Source organism: Sceloporus occidentalis, unplaced genomic scaffold (assembly GCF_023333645.1).
Source record: "Sceloporus occidentalis isolate IW3139 unplaced genomic scaffold, rSceOcc1.0.p SCAF_50, whole genome shotgun sequence".
NCBI classification, from domain to species: domain Eukaryota; kingdom Metazoa; phylum Chordata; class Lepidosauria; order Squamata; family Phrynosomatidae; genus Sceloporus; species Sceloporus occidentalis.
In genome coordinates this window covers 2,998,296-3,018,499 of record NW_028317030.1, presented here as the reverse complement: position 1 = coordinate 3,018,499, position 20,204 = coordinate 2,998,296, and the positions used below count along the sequence as shown (strand labels likewise).

General features: G+C 42.3%; 2 protein-coding genes across 2 annotated transcripts; both read left to right on the top strand.

Moving 5' to 3' along the window:
• The first annotated feature begins 412 nt into the window (after nucleotides 1-412).
• On the top strand, nucleotides 413-6,903 carry LOC149288653 (calcium homeostasis modulator protein 1-like). The gene is made up of 3 exons (XM_089491369.1): nucleotides 413-961; nucleotides 3,327-3,702; nucleotides 6,713-6,903. Exons 1-3 carry the CDS (start codon nucleotides 413-415, stop codon nucleotides 6,901-6,903), a joined length of 1,116 nt encoding a protein of 371 aa, XP_089347495.1.
• Nucleotides 6,904-11,348: 4,445 nt separating this feature from the next.
• Nucleotides 11,349-12,767, top strand: LOC149288652 (calcium homeostasis modulator protein 2-like). The gene is made up of 2 exons (XM_089491587.1): nucleotides 11,349-11,891; nucleotides 12,351-12,767. The coding sequence occupies exons 1-2, from the start codon at nucleotides 11,349-11,351 to the stop codon at nucleotides 12,765-12,767; spliced, it is 960 nt and encodes a 319-aa protein (XP_089347713.1).
• The last annotated feature ends 7,437 nt before the right edge of the window (nucleotides 12,768-20,204 follow it).

Genomic DNA, 20,204 nt, shown 5'->3' with positions numbered 1-20,204 from the left:
AGAATGATAGCACCGTCCCGTTCTCTGGTTATTTAAGACCGGGGACGGCTTGTTAGCTAGTTCTTTCTAGATTTTTGCATATGTGTGTGCCGGGCTATAAGGTGGGGCTGTTTTTTTGTGGTTCTATGGGAGTGAACCTGTCACAGCAGCATTCGCAAACAGCTTCTCATCAAACAGTTTGTAGAGAAGAACAGAGATTATAGATGAACCTCTTTGAAGCATCAAAAGAGACGGACAATGGGCAAATCAATCACTAGAACGGAGAAACCCAAATCGGGGGTCATCTGACCTCTTTCAAGTGTAGCCAACAAGGAGTGGAAAGAAATTTAACATCGTCATTTGGAAACCAAGAAGACAAACCTAGGTTGTTATTTTTGTTTTCTTGTAGAAGACAGCAAGTCCAAAACAAAAAATGGATAAATTTCGGATGATCTTCCAGTTCCTGCAGTCCAATCAGGAATCTTTTATGAATGGGATATGTGGTATTATGGCATTGGCAAGTGCCCATCTCTACACCGCTTTTGATTTCAATTGCCCTTGCCTTCCAAATTACAACTTGACTTACGGGATGGGTGTCCTCTGCGTCCCGCCTATTGTGCTTTTTCTACTCGGGTTTGTAATGAACAATAACGTGTCCATGTTAGCGGAAGAATGGAAGAGGCCCACTGGGATGAGGCAAAAAGACTCAGCCGTCCTACGCTATATGTTTTGCTCGATGACCCAGCGCGCGCTGATCGCCCCGGCCGTGTGGGTATCCGTGACGTTATTACACGGCGAGTGTTTTATATGTGCCTTTAGCACGTCGGTGCCCGTGGAAAAGCTCGGAAACATGACAGGTGTGAATTTGTCGGAGAAAGAGATTAAAAGAATACTGGCCAGGATTCCATGTAAAGAGATTTATGATGGACATCACATTATTGGACAGGAAGTGGCGTCTAGGTACTTACGGTGCATTTCTCAGGTAAGACTGTATAGTCGAACATTAAACTGTTTACCAAATCCCATCTTAACTTACAAGCATTCTTGCTTTACTTTATTTTAGTTTGAATCTGCCAGACAAAGGAAAAAATATGTATCATTTTTTTTTTATGTATAGAAACATAGAATTTGACAGCAGATAAGACCCATTCGACCCATCTAGTCTGCTCATTTCTTCTGATATAAAGACTCGCTTTATAATAGTATAGATATATATACATATATAAATATATATATATATAGGGAGAGAGAGATACAACTGAAATGTGCTCTATACAAAAGTGTAAGAGCACAGAATGTTGCCACATATATCCAGCAGTTGCACATTCATCATTTTGTTGGCCCTTGGCCTTAAAGTGCTAGGGCAAATTTTGATCCCCAGTCTGGCCCTGGCTGGCACAACCAGCATTAGAAGTAAAATGATCAAGTATCTCTTCATTGCTGCTCCAAGAGAGTCTCAGTAATATGTCGGGAACTGGTGTGATCAAATGGGGCTTTCCAGCACTTTGGAACAATGAGTTACCAAAAGGCCATCTTCTTATTGTAGGGTTTTCCATTCATGATTTGTGCAGGGACTTTGGGCTACCATGCAAAGGAATGGCAAATGAGGTCAAGGAGTGGAGGAAGCCAAGGGGCGTATTTATGCTGAGGCTGACTCGGTCTGGGCCTAGAGTTGCACTTTGTGAGTGTCAACAGGCGGCTTGGTAGCAGAAGTATATTAGTTGACACAATTTCTACAATCTAGTAGATTGCAGACTAACAAGACTGAGGCCCTCGTCTTCTTCTTTACCAGAAGTGTTCGTGTTAGTGTAATTTTTAATGTTATTGCTAATTTCCACTCTTCCCTATTGTAATAGAGCTACGGGATCTGCTAGTGCTATAGAAAGAAATGCAATGAATTCGCTCCTGTGTGCGGCTAAACACTGCGCAGCCACTAGAGGGAGCACAAGAGGCACAGATCTTCACACCTGCATCACTGGCTGCTGCCACAGCAGGACCTGTCTATCCGGGGTGGGGATAGATTGTCTTCCCAAATGAGGCAGCAATGGAATAATATTTTTTATTGCTTAATGTATGTATTCCGTACAATCTCCGTACAATGGGTAAACAGGACATAACAAGTAGTGCATCACATAACAATTTGATTTACAGAAACAACAGGTAACAAGGGCCCTGCTCAAAGGAGCTTACAATCTAGAGGTAGTTAGGGATGTAAAAGGGCCACCGTCAGGGTCTGGTATAAGTATTACAGGAGAGGCACTAGGAAAAGTGAGCTAAAGGAATATAGAAGGGAAGACACTTACATGTAAGGTTGTAGGCGTCCTTATAAAAGTGGGTCTGCGCAAAGACACCTCATAGCGTTAGGGAACCTCAAGATTGTAAGCTTGCGAGCCGAACTCTCTCCACCTAATGTATCGGTTTGTCTTAGTCAATTCTCGTCTTGTCAGACCCCTTGAATATATGTATTGTATGAAGCGCTGCGTACATTGTTGGCGCTATATAAATAAAAGATAATATTAATAATAATTATACTTAAGGCTATGGAAGTGGGGGCTCGAGCTCTGGGTGAATTTGTAAACCCCTCTGTAGAGCGCTGTTATACACCCGGCCAACACTCTGAGCTCCTAGAACTGACACGTTCAAGGTGATATCTGGTCATACAACATTTCATATTCTCAAGATATAACCTTTGCTAAACATAACTCATTCTCACAAACAGGAATTGCAAGTCATTGTGATCATATTTTTGTTGCAATGCTGCAGAATTTTAACGGCTTAAACGTTTTTTTGACATATGACTTAATGATGTTTTACATACCTTGTCTGTGATCCCTTTTGAATGCATGTCATTGTATCTTATGATGTAATACATTTGTGTATTAAATAAAATGCATTCAATATATAGAACGTAAGACGTTTGGTTGAGTGTGGCATTGGGCGTGTGTGGCCAAACCCAATCTGTGTGGCTAAGAGTGATATGAGTGGCCGAGTGTGGGTGAGAGGAGAGTCTGTGTGGTTGAGTGTGAACTTGTTGCCTGAGAGTGGCAATAGTCAGTGGCACCTACCTTACCCCGTATTTAACATCTTTTACACTTTCGTAGTCCGTGGTTATGTGTATCCAGAGGGTGGCCGCACACTAAATCATGGGATATGCCCCATGAGGGGTAATAAAGGTTTATGGACAGCGCCATTGGGCACTCGCCCAACTGGGAGTCCATCTATCCAAGGTGAATGCAAGAAGGCGCTCAGAAAAGGAGGCAGGGGAAGGGTCCTAAGGTCAAAGCTGCAAGGTTTTATCCCGATATGGTATATAAACGAATAATGTGATGCCTTCTCTATTCTTTTAGGCATTCGGTTGGACCTTTGTTCTGCTGATGACCTTCTTTGCGTTCCTTGTCAGAGCCATTCGGCCATGCTTCACCCAAGCGGCCTTCCTGAAAAGCAAATATTGGTCCCATTACATTGACATAGAACGTAAGCTTTTTGACGAGACGTGCACGGAACACGCAAAGAGCTTTGCCAAGCTATGTATCCAGCAGTTTTTCGAGACAATAAACAGGGACATGAACCTGTCCCACAGCCATATTCTGGAGAAGACCCTGGAACCAGAAGAAGATGAGAAACTGCTGGGAATCACAAACCAAGGAACGATGAATAAACTCTTAAAGAACTGGCACAAATGTAAGCCCCCGCTTAACCTCAATAAGTATGAAGACCATAATGGTAACGGTTGTATCAAAGAAAATCACCATTTGAATGACCTAAGCGTCCCTAAGAAGGAATTTATAACATATTATAGTAAAGTCTGAAGATTTGATGGTTAACATTAAATAGAAGATACATGATTTCATCTTTTTAATGGAAATCTGCCTGCAGTTACTCAACGAAGAGTAACGGATCACTGAATAAACGTGACTTGCTGTGGCACAGGGACGGCTAACCCATTTGTGGATAATGGGTTAGCCAAAGTTCAACCTCATCGAGAAGGTCAAAAGTTGGCCGAAATGTTCTAGCTTCATCGTGCATATGACTTCTTTGAGTAGAAGTTACCGTGATGTCATGCGTCTGATGCCGTATTCCCTCTAAGGAGAGCGACCCCAGCCCTTATGTGGAATTTTGAGAGGTTGTTTTGAGCACCTTTGTGTTCCGAGCAGCTTGTGTTAAGTTGTGTCCTTCCTTAATGGTTTTAACCCCTTAAAGACAAAATGCATTGTTTTCAATGGGTTTAGGGTACCGCCCATTGTCCTTAAGGGGTCAATGCTGGACCTTAGAGGAAATACAGGACATGTAAATTAGAGAATTTAGATTAAAAAATATGCGATTATCAGAGACTTTAAATCCAGAACCATAGTTATTTATGTAAGCTGTTTTCCTCTTTAATTGTTAAAAAAAAAAAATACTAAATGGAAAATGGACGTTTCCATCAGCATTGAACATGACCATATAATCACAATACATGAAATGCACCGTGGAAGCGTCTTCCGAACATACAAGATAAAAGGCACTGACAGTAGAGGGAAAAGATATTTACCCCTGCCGGGAAGGAAATATTCTACTCACAGAGGGTCTCATTTTTATTGGAAATACCACAATGGCTACTCCTAGTCTGAAGAATGCATGGGTAATAGTGTACACCCTACTATTTCTTTGGGGTGAAATGATATTATATTATTATTATTATTATATATTATAAGGGGTAGAGGGCCCACAAATGCCTTGAAGCAGCTATGAAAACCATTTGCATTTTGAGTATCTAACTGGGGAACTGGTCTCCCGGTTTTAACACTAAAGGGCCCGGGGAGCCCCTAAAAATGAGGTGGATGAGAGTAAGAAAAATGTACTTACCTTGGGGAGAAGCTGCAGCTTCCCATTCCCTCTGTAGTCCGGGGATTCATCCCCCCAATTACTTTGTAGGGGACACCATGTAAATTTAAAGGGGCACCTAAGCTATTTTATGCATAGGATGTATAGGATGGCCAAATTGTCCCTTTAACTCGTTTGTTAACATGACTGTCCCCTTTAAATCTTTGCCAGACCGGCTGGCTAAGCTAAGAGAGTTGAGGGAAGGTCTGGTATGAATACTTACATTCAACACGGTGACACTATTGTAGCACCGATCTCCGTGGCACGCACAGAAATCTATTGCCTGGGGTGCTATGTCATCTGGGAGCGGCCCCCGCGGACAGGAGGAATGCTACCTACACACCTGGCTGCATCTTACGTTAGACACCCTGTGGCCCCATCTGGAAATGCGGGCAAAAACTGCTGATGGCAGCCAAAATCATTGTAAAGGAAGTAGCCCAGGGGCAACTACCTAGCGGGGTAGGATGTAGGAATATGAGTTTATATATTTAACAGTATTATAGAGATATAGTGAGAGTGTCTGCCTGCCACGTAAACATTCTGACACTGTCCTCACGATTGTACTGTCCCTTCCTCCGCGTCTTTCCCAAACAGACGGTTATTTCATTGTAAGCTGACTTGTGAGTGCTGACGGCTTTTTGTTACATCGCAGTGTATACCATACATTTCTCAATAAAGCGAGAAACAAACTAGTATTTCTTCTTTACAGAACGCACATTACCGTTCAAAGGTTTGGGGTCACTTAGCTGTTTTTATGGAAAACAAGGACGTTTCTGGCTGTAACATAATTGCAAAAGGGTTTTCTAACCATCAATTAGCCTTTTAAACTTAAGCTTGGATCAGCGAACACAACGTGCCATTGGAACACAGGAGTGATGGGAGTGATAAAGGGCCATTGGGACACTGGAGTGATGGGATGGATAAAGGGCCATTGGGACACAGGAGTGATGGGAGTGATAAAGGGCCATTGGGACACAGGAGTGATGGGAGTGATAAAGGGCCATTGGGACACAGGAGTGATGGGAGTGATAAAGGGCCATTGGAACACAGGTGTGATGGGAGTGATAAAGGGCCTCTGTACGCCTATGAAGATATTCCTTAAAAAATCACCCGTTTCCAGCTACAATAATCATTTACAACATTAACCCCGTCTGTGCAGGATTTCTGATCCGTTTCATGTTATTTTAATGGACTAAATGTACTAAATGGACTAAACTATTACAAAAAATACCTTGCCATTGTTATTGACAGTTGGCATTTTTCTTACAGACGTGGATTTGGTTGTCGCATTCTATAGCAGAAACACAAAGAATAAACGCGATCAATTGAATGTAGAGTGCATAGTGCTGCCCATATAATAGGCAGAGGGATTTACTAGAGCTAGTAGGTACAGTAGTAACAAATACTCAGTTGCAGTGAGTATTCACTCCCCCTGCTGGCCACTTTCCATACTACTTTTTACACCATACTGATGACACTCCAAGGAGGGGAGGCAGTATTTTTAGTGCATACATAATTGTCATAAGGATATTTTAGTTTGACGCAGGATCTCTAAAAATGTCCCTATCAGCAGATCCCGGATCCCGCCACCGCCGCTGTGTTTGGTCCTCTAACACATGTCCCTGGAGGATCTTTAAAGAGCGTAGCTGGGCTCAAAGAGCAAATAGTCCGTGTCCCCCACTGGGCAGAATGACCGTGTAAGAGTAGAATGTGCGGACTAGGCCAGAACAGCAGTGAAAAATGTGCAATTTCATTTTTTTTAATCATGTAATCATATAATAAAAAACCTCAGACAGACCGTATCGTCTCATACACCGAAAACACTGTCGGTAAGGAAAGGGTGACAAATGTCATCCTCTTCCTCCTACAGTCGATAAGCGAAGAATTCCTTTCAGCCTCACCGCGTCTCTCAAACAGTTCTGCAACCTGATTGACCACAAACTCGTTAAAGAAATAGAAGATTCCCTTCTCGTTACTGATCACACAACTCGTGACAGCCTTTACTCCCACATTAAAAGCGCCTTTGCCTTAGCAGCGGCCAAAAAAAGACTTTATGAGTGAAGTGAGTGCTAATCTGTGACGTATTCACCCCTAGAGAGGCAGGTCCAGGGAGCGCCAATCCTCCCACCCCAAACCCAGGGGGCAGACCACCCTCTTGGGCGATTAAGCCCACCGGTGTGCCACTGCTGGACGGGCTGGTTAAGTAGGCTATTAGGACGTCCACCTGTCCAGATATAACCCTGATGGCCGGGGCAGCCCCTAAACAAAATATGTTGCTGCATAGTAGCGGGTAGCCACATTAGGCTGCAGGCTCCATGGTTCAATCCCTTTAGGCAGGGATTTTCAGCTTACTTTTCTTTTATTGCTGAATCCTCTTAAGTCTTTGCGTTTAACTTTCCAAAGGAAGGAAGCCTCACTTACCCCGGTAAACACACACCTAAACGGCTCACAAAGTTGATGTCGGTGACAGAACATACAGCACGGTGGACACATTTTCACAAGTATAGCACTTTTTGTACCTCTGGAAAACAATTCCCATAACCCTCAACATCAGTCAGGCTCAGAGTCATGGGAGTTACAGTCAAATACATAAATACATTTGTTGAAATGTATCTGATTGTGTCTTTTGTAGTTACTGGGAGCAGGGCAATTGTTCCCATATGCTGGCAAGATGGTCCATGGGAGTTATAGTCCACAAAAGACCACCCGTCCTATTTTAAAAGAAAATAAATGTTTTGGTGTGTTTAGTGTTATACCCACTGGTGGTTCCTATAGAAATGGGCGGTTATTAGCTGACAATTTCGATACACAGACTCCGGCCCTTGGAATGGAGGGGGTGCCATGTATGGCAAAGAACTTTGGACCCCTGGGTCTCCTTGTCCAACACCATATCCCATAAATGGTCGGTGCTCAAAGGGTTAAACTCATTCCGCTTTCTCCTTTTAACCTCTTAGTGACAGTCATCGTTTACTTATATAGCACCAACTGTAGCAAAAAGTTATGAGGTTATAAAAAAAAAGCAGAAAATGATAACCCAACGTGTGGGGGGAAAAAGTGTCATCCCCCCCATTGCTAAGTACTTACATACACAGTTTATTTTTAAGCCTAACGTGATATATTTTATTGGGCCAACACAGAAAAAAAAGAATTACACAGGGTTTTGAGACCTCAGAGGTCTCTTCTTCAGGTGTCTTGTCCCAATAAAAGGCTAAAAAAGGCTATTAGTAAAGATGAAATCTCTTGTGCAGCAGGATTGCTTTATCTCCCTTTAGTACAATACATTCGGATTCTAGTACAGATCACAGAGATCTTCAGTGTAATGTTTGTTGTTTTTAGTTAGTTTTTTGTTTTGTTTGTTTTTTTGTTTTTATGTTTTCTTTATTTTATTTTTTTTTGCACACAAACCAGCTGTTGCTTTAAATTGGATTTTCTCTCCCTAAAACAGACCCCCCTTCCAGCAGGCTTCATGTCATTTCCTATGAACACACCCCATAAGGATTCCTGGGCTTCAAGCACTTCTGACGTCACTCCCTTAGTGCTTTCTCTCCTCCTTGCCTCCTAGGCACAGTCCTGCAGGACTCAGAAGTCTCTTGTTGCAGAGGAGGGTCATGTGCAGATAAAAGGAGGGTGTCCTGCGAAGTAAGTTATCTGTTTTATATAATGTTACCAGATCTTATTGTAAATCAGCTAAGGGGGGAGAGCTTGGCAAGCTTTTACATAATGTTTAATGAAGGAGGGTGAAATAAAAAGCAGCATTTTATTGGCTTCAGTCGTCCATGCTTCAAACTTTCCTTTCTGCCTTCCAGACAGCTGCAGCTATTTTAGTAGACCCGGTGCTATAGTATTCTGTGTTTACTGCATCCTGGGGAGAGAGAAGGGCAACTGAAAAAGTGATTGCAGGGTGAACGTGAACAGGAAAGTCAGGGTTAAAACATTGAAATGCATAAAAAGTACTGGAGAGGAGTTTATTTAGAAGAAAGAGACATTCTAGAACAAGAGTTCATAAACTGAAACAGAGCGTAACGTAAGGAATATTTACTTTATCGAGAGGGTGGTAGATCAGTGGAACAGCCTCCCAGCATAAGTGGTAGCGGTTAATACAGTGAGGGGGTCTAAACATGTGTGGGGTGAACATATGGCTCCTGAATCTAAGACGAGATCAGGGATTAAGGTTTGAGTCAGGTTCTGAGACTAAATGGGCTGAATGGGTCAAATTCTATGTTTCTATGAAGCATAAAGAGCTTTTATGAAGATGAAGAAGTGAAAAGGCTGATCCGGGGAATCTTTATCATTAGGGAAGTGGTCAGGTCTTCCTTCTCCCAATCGAGCGCTCAAAGTGACTCGTTCCCTTACAGATGTATTTAACTAATTGTTACACCGTTACCGGTTCAGAAATGGAAACCTGTTATTGTCCTTTAGGTCCAGTACAAATACACCTTTTTTATGAATGTGGAATACATTTAAAGGGATAGCAGCGCCTTCTTATATCTGGAGGGGTGCCGGGTGCCGACAAGTTGGCACCCCCCTGATGAGCGGCACCCGGTGCGGACCGCCCCCCCCCCCCCCCGCCCCCCGCTAGGTACGCTACTGATACAAGGATATAACAGGTTATAAGGACGGGATTAGTTATACGGCTGGAGAGTATATAATATATAATATGAGGAATATACAGGATATAACGGGTTATAAGGACGGGATTAGTTATACGGCCGGAGAGTATATAATATATAATATGAGGAATATACAGGATATAACGGGTTATAAGGACGGGATTAGTTATACGGCCGGAGAGTATATAATATATAATATGAGGAATATACAGGATATAACGGGTTATAAGGACTGGATTAGTTATACGGCCGGAGAGTATATAATATATAATATGAGGAATATACAGGATATAACGGGTTATAAGGACGGGATTAGTTATACGGCCGGAGAGTATATAATATATAATATGAGGAATATACAGGGGATATAACGGGTTATAAGGACGGGATTAGTTATACGGCCGGAGAGTATATAATATATAATATGAGAATATACAGAATATAACGGGTTATAAGGACGGGATTAGTTATACGGCCGGAGAGTATATAATATATAATATGAGGAATATACAGGATATAACGGGTTATAAGGACGGGATTAGTTATACGGACTCCCATAGAGTCTACAGAGTATTAGAACCGCATCCTTGTGATCCTGGTGGTAACTTTTTCTACTTTAGCCCCACAAATGTAGTCGCCGGAGCAGGTTGTATCCATCCGGTATTGACCATTATGTGACTACTCATAAAAGTGGCATGCTGCAGGTCATCGTTTATTTTAATGAAACCCTATGGTATCCATTTTCCACAAGGGTCAAATATGGCCACCATAAGTATCCAGCACCCTGGTTCACACCTAAGACTGAAAACGATCACAAGAAGTCCAGGTTGAACGAGGCATCCATGGCATTTCTTTCTAGGTAACTTCCTGAAAGTCCCTCTTCCCACGCAGGTTTGTGCGTGTTTGTAACGTGATCCCTCTGCTCATGAAAAAGCTTCAGGTGTTTCTTCATCTACGTTCCCGGGCTTTTAAAAGGAAACATTATATGAAGAATGTTAAAGCTGAAAACACACACACGATGAATGCGGTCTCTCAGAATCACCTCTCCTCCACCGCAGTCCAGTAATGAGGACTGAGTGACTGCAAGGCCTATGACTTTTGGCTCAAATCCTTTATCGTACTTAAGGCTAATTTGGGGTGTTGGATTTGGTGGTGTTCTAAAATGGTTATTCTGGTCATGGCAGAATAGGATATTGTCTAGGGCCCATGGCCATGAGCGAAGGTCCTTCCTATGTGCCACATCAAGCAAGACCACACGTACTATCTGATGACCCCTCTGTTGTATGTAGCGATGGGGACCCTAATCTGGCTCTCTTCCTAGAGCCCCGGTAAAGGTAGGGGAACTAGAAAAGGTATAGTAGAACTAGAGTCCAGCTCAGTTTGTGGACACCAGCCTGCCAGACCAGGTTGTCTTGATTGTCCCTGGTTTCAGTGTTGGCTTCATTATCCTAAATGAACACTAAAGCTGATCTAAGACAAGATATCTGACTTAAGCTTCCACCGCTGACCTAGTCCTAATATCATGGAATGTTTCCCTTGTTCTGCTCCCAGACCCTGAATACGTAGAGCTGTGGAGCGCTGGTGGGTACCAATGGGACTCTTGTGAAAAACGGTGGTTCTTTTGCATAGCTTCATGTACCAAATGCTATACTTTTTTATTTTACACTTTCTATATTACTGTCTAGAGGCAGAAATCAACCGGAAACAGAGTAACTAAGGAAGTTGAGGGTAACATCTTGGTTATAAATGAAGTAGAAGCAGATCATAGAATGTCAGACTTTTGTGAGTATAATTAACGGAGTGGGTAAAGGGAAACACAATTTTAAAGCTTTCTTTCTTTTCTTTCAGCGTAAAGATTTTTCTGAAATCTCTGGACTCTAAAACCAAAGAGCGAAAATGGCTTCCATAATATCCGAGAACTTGAAATTCTTTGCTTTGTTCTTCAAAAGCCGGGATGTTATGATATTTAATGGGCTGATTGCCTTGGGAACCGTGGGCAGTCAAGAACTTTTCTCGGTGGTTGCTTTCCATTGTCCGTGTTCTCCGGAAAGAAACTATCTGTACGGACTGACTGCCATTGGTGTCCCTGCTCTCGTCTTGTTCCTCATTGGGATCATTCTAAATAACCACACGTGGAATATGGTCGCAGAATGTCGAAAGAGAGGGCTGAAGAACTGCTCGGCTCCGGCGACTTTCTTATTATTTGGATCCATTGTAGGAAGGGCGGTGGTGGCCCCCATTACGTGGTCTGTGATTTCACTATTACGTGGAGAAGCCTACGTGTGCGCCAGAAGCGAATTCCTTGATCCTTTCACGTTTTCAGATGTTAATACGCTCTACGGACCAGACATTTTGGCAAGGATCCCCTGCAAAGATGCCCCAGCAGTTGTCCTGCCCTTTAGAGAAGAAGCAGTAAGAAGATTGAAGTATGAATCACAGGTGACTTAGTTTTAACTCTTATAATATATAACTTGTGAGTGCACAATAGTGCATTATTTCCCCATCTCCATCATGTTGGGGACTTCTCCCACCCCATGCCCTGATTCCAGCAGCAAATAACATTAGACGAGGGTACGCTGAATAAATGAACCACAGGAGATATGTCATCGAATGACAGCTAAACATTGTATCATATGGGATGCGCTTTGTTAGTTCATTGATGTATGACAAGATCTAGAGCCTTGGGACTCAAAGCTTCATCTCCAGATGATAATTAAAGCAGGTTTTAATCTTAATTAACATTATTTTAAATAGAAAAGTTGAGATTACAATGGGTTATCTTTATTTTTTAAGCAAAAAGGAATGCAGAAAGGACAAAGTTCTGGAGTAACGTATGATGAAGGATATTACGTTGGTCTTCAGCCCAAGTTAATCTAATCGTTTTCTTTGCTCTCGTAGTTCCTCGGTTGGATAATGATCGCTGTAGTTGCATCAACCATATTTTTGCTGAAGTGTTTGCAGCATTGCTGTTCACCGATGAGTTACCATCAGGAGGCTTACTGGTCACAGTACCGGACCTGCGAAAAGGATCTCTTTAATCGGACAGCGGAGGTCCACGCCAAGATCCTGGCTGCCAGTAACGTCAAGCAATTCTTTGGCTTTGTGGCTCTGGATAAGGAGGAGAAGGAACTTGTCAATGAATACCGAGTGGAAGAGGCCCAACCGAGTCCTCAGTGGAACGAAATTACTGGGGTTTACTTGTATCGGGAAAATAAAGGGTACCCGTTGTATAGCCGTCTCCATAAATGGGCTAAAAAGTTAATAGGGAATGGCCTGGACCCTGAAGGCAGGGAAATGGCGTTGCTTGCTGTGTAAAACTTGACTAGGGATTTGAAGACTAATTATGGGTTCCCAAGTAACGAACATTCTAAATGAAAGAACCTACAGGACGGTTATTCATCCACACCATCTGCCGATAGCTGAATGTAACGTGTTTCATCTGTGATCTATCTCAAACCTTTTATCCGAAGCCACCTTGTTGCAAATGGCTTGAAAACTTGAACCACTCATTAGACCACTGCCATCCAACCAATGGTCTCGGCAAATGCTGTTATTGATGAGGCAAGGCCCATAGGTTGTGATATTACATGATTTCGTCTCCTTGTGTATGGCCCACTGACCTCGTTTTCCAAGTGATTGGTGGCCCTCCATAGCCACAACTTGGACAACACCGCTGTAGGTCGTATATTAACAGACCCATGAAGTCCCCTCTAGCCGGGTAACATTTAGATCCATTATTACACATGTCTAAGAACTTAAAGGAAATGCGTTCTTTTTACCAATAGTGTTATTCTTTTGGTAGCCGGTGGAACCGCAGGGATGGAATAAAAATTACAAACCTTTAATTATTAATCAGGTCTGAAATATTTCAGTAAGCAGTGTAATTTTATGGCAAATATCCCCATTAACTGCACTGCAAAAATCAATGTTTATAAGTACTGTTTAACCCCTTGAGAGCCAGATGGTATATGTCACAGCCTTGGCACTGCAAGGGTTACAATATATATAGAACAGATCTGCAATAAGGTACATTTGTTCATAAAGCCTCAGGAATTGTGTATATATATATTATATATGTATCTTTTTTTAATGTTTGTCGTAGCCGTGCATGTAGTTTTTCCATTAAAATAATTAATATTTTTCACACGGTATCTTTGGGTTTTTTGATAATTACCCGATTTCTAATTCTATGATTATCAATCTTTCTCTCTCTCTCCATTTTCTTCCCTCTTGAAGTAACTTAACCAAAAAAAATACTGACTTTTTTTTGCAAATAAAAAGCTTTTATTAGGGGTTTACAAAACGTGTGAAATGAGACCATTAGAAAATACATAAGCAACAAATTGTTACTATGTTACACAATCGGAGTATACTCATGGGAACGACTACTGAGGGTTATATCCTCCATGAGTGGGACTTGGCAGCTAAATAAATAAACTGACCCCAAATGTTAGATTTGTTCCAGGCAAATAAACCCAAATCATGTAGTCGGGACCAAAAAATCGTTGTTTGGTTTTTTTTGTTGTTGTATAAAGGGCACTGAAGTGTCCCATACATCCTCCTCCTCAAAAAAACACAACTGACTTTTAGGAGAAGCTGCAGCTCAACACCACCGTCATGGACAGGTTTCTGCGGTTGAAGTAGTAGGAGCTGGTGATGGTGGCTGGGCAGACTAGATGGGCCAAATGGTTCTCGTCTCCCATTACTGTCTACGTTTCTATGTGCAGAATGGGTCTCATTAAACCATCTCAGAACCCTCGCTGAGAAGGCGCTTGAGCTGGCGGACGGTAAGTACATCAGGCGGGTGCAGGCAGCAGGAGAAGTGTTCAGCTGACCCCATCTCCTGCAAGCCAAGGAGCCTTGTAGGCAAGGAAAGGGAAAACGCGGAAATAACACGGGGGGCCTTGGCTCTTATGTGTATTTGAGTGTCCCTGTAAGTAGGAGTGGGAGACTCTCTGGGGACTTGGTTCCAGGATAGATTTTGAAAAGAAGTAACTGGGACCAGTACGCCTACCACCCACCTTCTCTGTTGATTATGGAAGGGGACTCAAAGGGCCGAGCGGGTTTGTGCCAGATATCGTTTGGCGGGTCCTGATTTAAAAGGCTCCTTTGTCAAACGGTCTCTTTGCCCGCTGCGGCTGAGAATACGGTCTTTATTTGTGCGTAGCTTTCCTTCAGAGGAGTTTTTATGAACCACAAGGAATGAATTTAAAATGGTTTTGCGATTGTGTCGGCGAAAACCATCTGTGAGTCACACGCTGTGGGCGTTCGATATAAAAATAGCTGAAAAGAGAGAAGAGAGCTAAAAAGTCTGGCTGGGAAAAGGCCGGGACGTCTAATTCCTGGTCCAGAGAGACACGGATGCCGCAGTTTTCAGAAATTCACGGCTTTGCTAGATGTCAATACAGTGGATGTCTCCGCTGGGCCATGCTGGGACAGCTTACTTTATAAGACAGAGTTCGAGCCTTACGAACAGGTGACTCAGTACCCAATTTCAGCTGTGATGTCAGTGATGTCATGCTGATGTCATGTGCAATCATCAGGTTTGTTACAAGTTGAAGAGCACACAAGATTCACCGGCTGGATTACACAGGAAGATAAAAGATAAAGGTGTCTTTCTGCCCCGAGTGTGTGTGTTTTAGTGTGAGTGTGTGTGTGTTAGAGTATGTGTGTGTGTTAGAGTGAGAGTGTGTGTGATAGAAAATGTGTGTGTGTTAGAGCGAGTGTGTGTTAGAGTGAGAGCGTGTGTGCAAGAGGATGTGTGTGTGTGTTAGAGCGAGTGTGTGTTAGAGTGAGAGTGTGTGTGTTAGAGGATGTGTGTGTGTTAGAGGATGTATGTGTTAGAGTGAGTGTATGTTAGAATATGTATGTGTGTGTGTTAGAGTGAGTGTGTGTTAGAGGATGTGTGCGTTAGAGTGAGTGTGTGTTAGAGGATGTGTGTGTTAGAGTGAGTGTGTTAATTACTGTGATTGGAGGGGGGGGCATGGACGCTCACTTGGATAAACATGCCACTTGGACCAGAAGGGGCCATCCCTCCTCTGTTGGATCTTAACAAGACCCCCACTGCATTTTGGCAGGAAGATTTGTTAGCAGCGTTTGCCCTGCTGCCTACCACCCTTTAGGCCAGGGCACTTTTTAACAGCAGCTGATCTATATACCCTATATATCTCAGTAGATTTTGCCTTCCTCCTATAAACATCATTGGCTTATTCCAGAGCAGCCGGGGGGGGGGGGGGGGGCAGTAACATTCCTTCTGAAGGCATTTAATGAAAGGCCCCATAAGCCATAATGACTTCCATTGGCACGGACACCGGTGTCTGCGGACGGCTGATTTTCACTCGCTCTGTTCCTTTAAATGCTCACGGTTAGTGAATTTTGGGACAATAGGTTGGCTCATGCTGACCACAATGTGATCATCCCCCCAAAAAAACATTTCTTTGTTATCCAGCTACAGAAACACAAAAGAACAGGATTTCCTCTACAGTTCTGGGCAATCCTCACATCATCTGACTGGGGCGGCTCACAGAGGGGCATTTGGGCAAGAGAAGCTTCTTACAATGAGGCAGATGGGGGCTTTCGGAAAAGAAGCCCCAACGGACAATGATTTAGTGAGTAATATTAACGTTTTATGGAACACGTGAGAAGTGGCTCTGTGTAGAGCTTGTATCGTGTGTTACGGGTGCGAAATCTGAGTTATAGGATCGTGCTTATGGTTAAAAAAATGTTAAATTTGGCTTTAGGATTGGGTTTAAAATTTAGCTGTTCGGTACATTATGATAAACCCAGTAGGGCAATAAATGTCCATATGCTTTATATTATTATTATTATTATTATTATTATTATTATGTATTGTTTTATATAGCACCATCATATTCCATAGCGCTGTACAATGACTTTTTGATAAAGAAATTTGGTGAATTGTACTGAATAATAGGGTGATTTTGCCATGAGTCTTGCATAGGGTTATATATTATTATTATTATTATTAATTTTATTTATATAGCGTATAGGGTACTAATTCACAGGGGGGTATGGAGGTTGCCAGGCTGTCTCTTAAAGAAATTAGATTATTAGTTGTGGCGCTAACCTGTAAATATATCATTACTGCTGAAAAATATAAAAATACAAATAATTTAAAAAATATATTAAAAAAATCAGTAATTTATTCTATATTATATATAATTCTTAACATTGAAATACGCATTGATGCGTTTTTGTACATGCTGGAGGCAGACATTCAAATTGTGCTCATATTTACTAAAGAAACATGAAAAATGGTGGTAAAAATGTTTATTTATTACTGTGAGAATGAAGGTGAAAGTTAGGAACCTTCCCTTGTCACCCTGAGAAAGTACTGTTTCACTTAGAATGTGGTAGATAGATGGAATAGCCTTCCAGGAGAGGTGGTAGAGGTTATTCCAGTGATGATGGCATTAAACATGCATAAGACCATCCTAAATATATTACAATCTCCAGGACATTGGTATTGGGTGAACAGTTCTAGGTATATACCTTCAAATTCTACATTTCTGTGAATCGGATGCCACAAGGGTTCACCGTGGATTAAACTTCAGGAGCCGTACGCCTATCCCATGCATGTTTAAATTGCCTTACTTTATTAGCATCTACCACTTTTGCTGGGAGGCTGTTCCTCTTATCTACCACCCAAGCATAGGAAGACACAAAAGACCCGGAAGGTTTTAAATCGCCATACGAAGCACAGTTAGAGAATAAAAAAGGAAGGAAGTAAATGGTTAAATCCTTCGCCCGTCGGACCTTTTAACGTGAGCGCTGCTTATTGAACAAGTGTTCGGATATTTGATATCTGCACCTGTTCAAACCACAAACGGGTATAAGAGTTATCACAGACGTTTTAACAAGCAGCTTGGCCTCTTGGATTAAAGGGACTGAGTGGGGAGGAAAAAAATATTGGAGCGGAATATCAAAGTGGCTCCGAAAAAGGAGAATTTGGGAATTTTACAGAAACATACAGTTACAAGCAACATGGCCAGGATTAGGCCACTTTTAATAATGCCTTTGGTTTAATGGGTTTAATATATATATATATATATATATACAGTATAATTCACACACACACACACATACATATATATATATATATATATATATATATATATATTATATAAATATGTATTAATCAGAAAAGGGCATTTTTATGCCTTTATTCCAAAACGAGCTGCACGTTTCTGTTAGCGCAGGCTGCAGCGTGGGAGAGCAGGAACTTTGCTTTTGGAAACATTTGCTGAACTCAGTAAAACGAGACAAAAAAGAACAGCAAAGGAAGCCGAACAACATTGCGCTAAACAAACGAGTGTTAGCTTAGGTGGGTGGGAGTTCATCCATCACCCGGAACAGCAAATACAGTGCGGTCACCATAGCAACTGACCAGATATTCAGGAGAGTTCTTTATTATTGAGTCCCGTTGGTTTTGTGTCACACAAAGAGTTGTTTAAATTGTTTAAAAATGGAATTTGCGGCAGACAAACAGAGGAGAATGGATTCCTACACCCCCCGCCCAAGTCATTTGATCCAAGATACTTAGCTCTACCCTCTTATCCAAATGCACCCCTACCCCCCCTCTCCGTTCCTCTCATGACCCGCGTCTCTCTTCTACCGCCATTACCTCTCCTCACTCCCGAATTCAGGGAATTCCCTTTGTTCCGTCGCTTTCTCCCTCGTACTCAACTTTCAAAAGCTCCTTACAACCCGTACAACCGATCCTCCTAACACTCTCAGCCAACATCCCAATCAACGACCAACAACCTCTACAGATCATCCAGACCCAACCAACTCATCCCCATCCAAGCCGTCTCTCCTACTGTTTCACTTCCCCCTCAACCACTGATTAGATTGTAAGCTCCCAGGATCAGCACCCTCTTCTCCTTTTGTACCACCATCTAGGGCAACAGAGGGACCTGTTAGGATTATTTAAAAACATCCTTGAGTCTTTTACATGGATAAAAGTGTTAGTATTTTCATTAAAGAAGATCCCATGTGTTGCCATGACAGCCAGTCTCTGTTCGATGTGTCGGACCCTTGAAGGTGACATCCTTTCTTTTAACGTAGGACGTTCACGGTCCCAGGAGCCCAATATGACCAGAGAAGTTCTACGCGGGGTCCCGTTAAACTTCATCGTTCTCGTCTTCGGAGCAGGGCTTCTTCTGTTGATTTTCTGCTTCATTTTCTGCTGCTACTTTTTCAGGTAACGCAAAAATGATAAAGTTTCTGTTTTCGCACTCGTACCCCAACAAGAAAGAAAGACCCCGCGTCTGAAGCTGGGAGACCAGTTGTGATCGAGCAATGAACGAGGCATCTCAGGGCAAGGCTGTTCTTGTTTATATCAAATTTTTGGAGTTCAATTATTTGTAAATTATTATTTCAGGCTAAAGCAGCAGGAGCGGTACCAGCGACGGGGATACAAAAAGGTAACCCGATATTTACTCTCTAGAATAATTTTACAAAGTTGAAATATTTAGAATCATAAATAGAAACATAAATACACTTGGCATTCAAAAGTTTGGGGTCACTTAGCTGTTTCCATGGTTGATATCCCTGCTTGAATGCAGGTGACTCAGCTAAGTGCATCTTTAAATAACGTCAAGGTTTCTATGAGGCCCGTATTAAAGCCATTTGGGTAACATATTTTGCGTACGTAGAATCTTCACGATGGGTTATTAAAGGGTTCATATTTAAAGAGCCTTCGGGTCCGCTCATTTAAAAAGTGTGCGTGACAAAAGCTTCTTGGTAAATCCCACCTTCCTTTAAGTCTGAGATTAAATACAATTCTCCTACAATGCACAGTTTAGTCTTCAAACTCCTTAAAGTCAGCATTCCGTAAGCATTTGCTCTTTTGTTGAGGTCGGCAAAATATGAATTCATAAAATTAGTGGTGATTAGGGGGTTAATTGACTATTTTGCTGTTTTTCTAGATCACCCTAAAAGAAAAGCCCAGTAAGGCCAACCTAGTTGGAGTAAGTATCTAATTTCTCATGTAGCAGACATGGAGGAGAAACTAAGGGGGCTTCTAACCTGTTCGGGTCCCCGTGGGTCTGTCATCTCCAACCTGATCCCACACCATCAGTGATTGTAGAACATGGAGAACCTGTCATTCACGCTCAGATGTCCTCCTTTTTAGAAATTGGGAACTAGCATAGTAAGTCGTGCGTTTAAACGACCTCCTGGGCACTCAGACTCCAAATCCCATCAAGAGACCTTTTAAATATATATAAATTATTCTCAGCCATTTAATTGTACATTATCCAGGGCCAGCTCCGTCCTTCAGGCTGGAGAAACGTGCTGGTATTGACCTTTCATAACGAACAGTGACGTGAGAAAGTGGGGACCACACTTAGACCCCACAATACTCATTCCGGTCAGTAATAGTGGACAGACATTAACCACTTAAGGACAATGGGTTTCCTTAAACCAATGCATTGTGAGCTCATACATGTAGGGGCTGTCATGAAGGGGTTAAAAGGTCCCTGTCCAACATTGTCCTCAGATAATGAGTATCATGAGATAAAGCCAAACAATACTTAGTAAAGTGAAGTTGGTCCATCTGTTGTGGTACGAGTCCTAACCCAACGGCTGCCTCTGCTCTGTATGTGGTGGTTACAGGTGGCAGCAGCCATTGCTACGCATGCATCGTTTGTTGTAGATGGCAAGAGAAAGTGAATAAGTGGACTGGGTTTGTGGCTGCTGGGGTGAGATTGAAATGTATGGGGCTGTTAA

Excerpts from the sequence above, each read along its gene's own strand:
- LOC149288653 (XM_089491369.1), top strand. The coding sequence starts at position 413 with ATGGATAAATTTCGGATGATCTTCCAGTTCCTGCAGTCCAATCAGGAA. Across the intron at positions 962-3,326 it reads ACTTACGGTGCATTTCTCAG|GCATTCGGTTGGACCTTTGT; the intron begins GTAAGACTGTAT and ends CTATTCTTTTAG. Across the intron at positions 3,703-6,712 it reads TAAGTATGAAGACCATAATG|TCGATAAGCGAAGAATTCCT; the intron begins GTAACGGTTGTA and ends TTCCTCCTACAG.
- LOC149288652 (XM_089491587.1), top strand. The coding sequence starts at position 11,349 with ATGGCTTCCATAATATCCGAGAACTTGAAATTCTTTGCTTTGTTCTTC. Across the intron at positions 11,892-12,350 it reads GATTGAAGTATGAATCACAG|TTCCTCGGTTGGATAATGAT; the intron begins GTGACTTAGTTT and ends TTGCTCTCGTAG.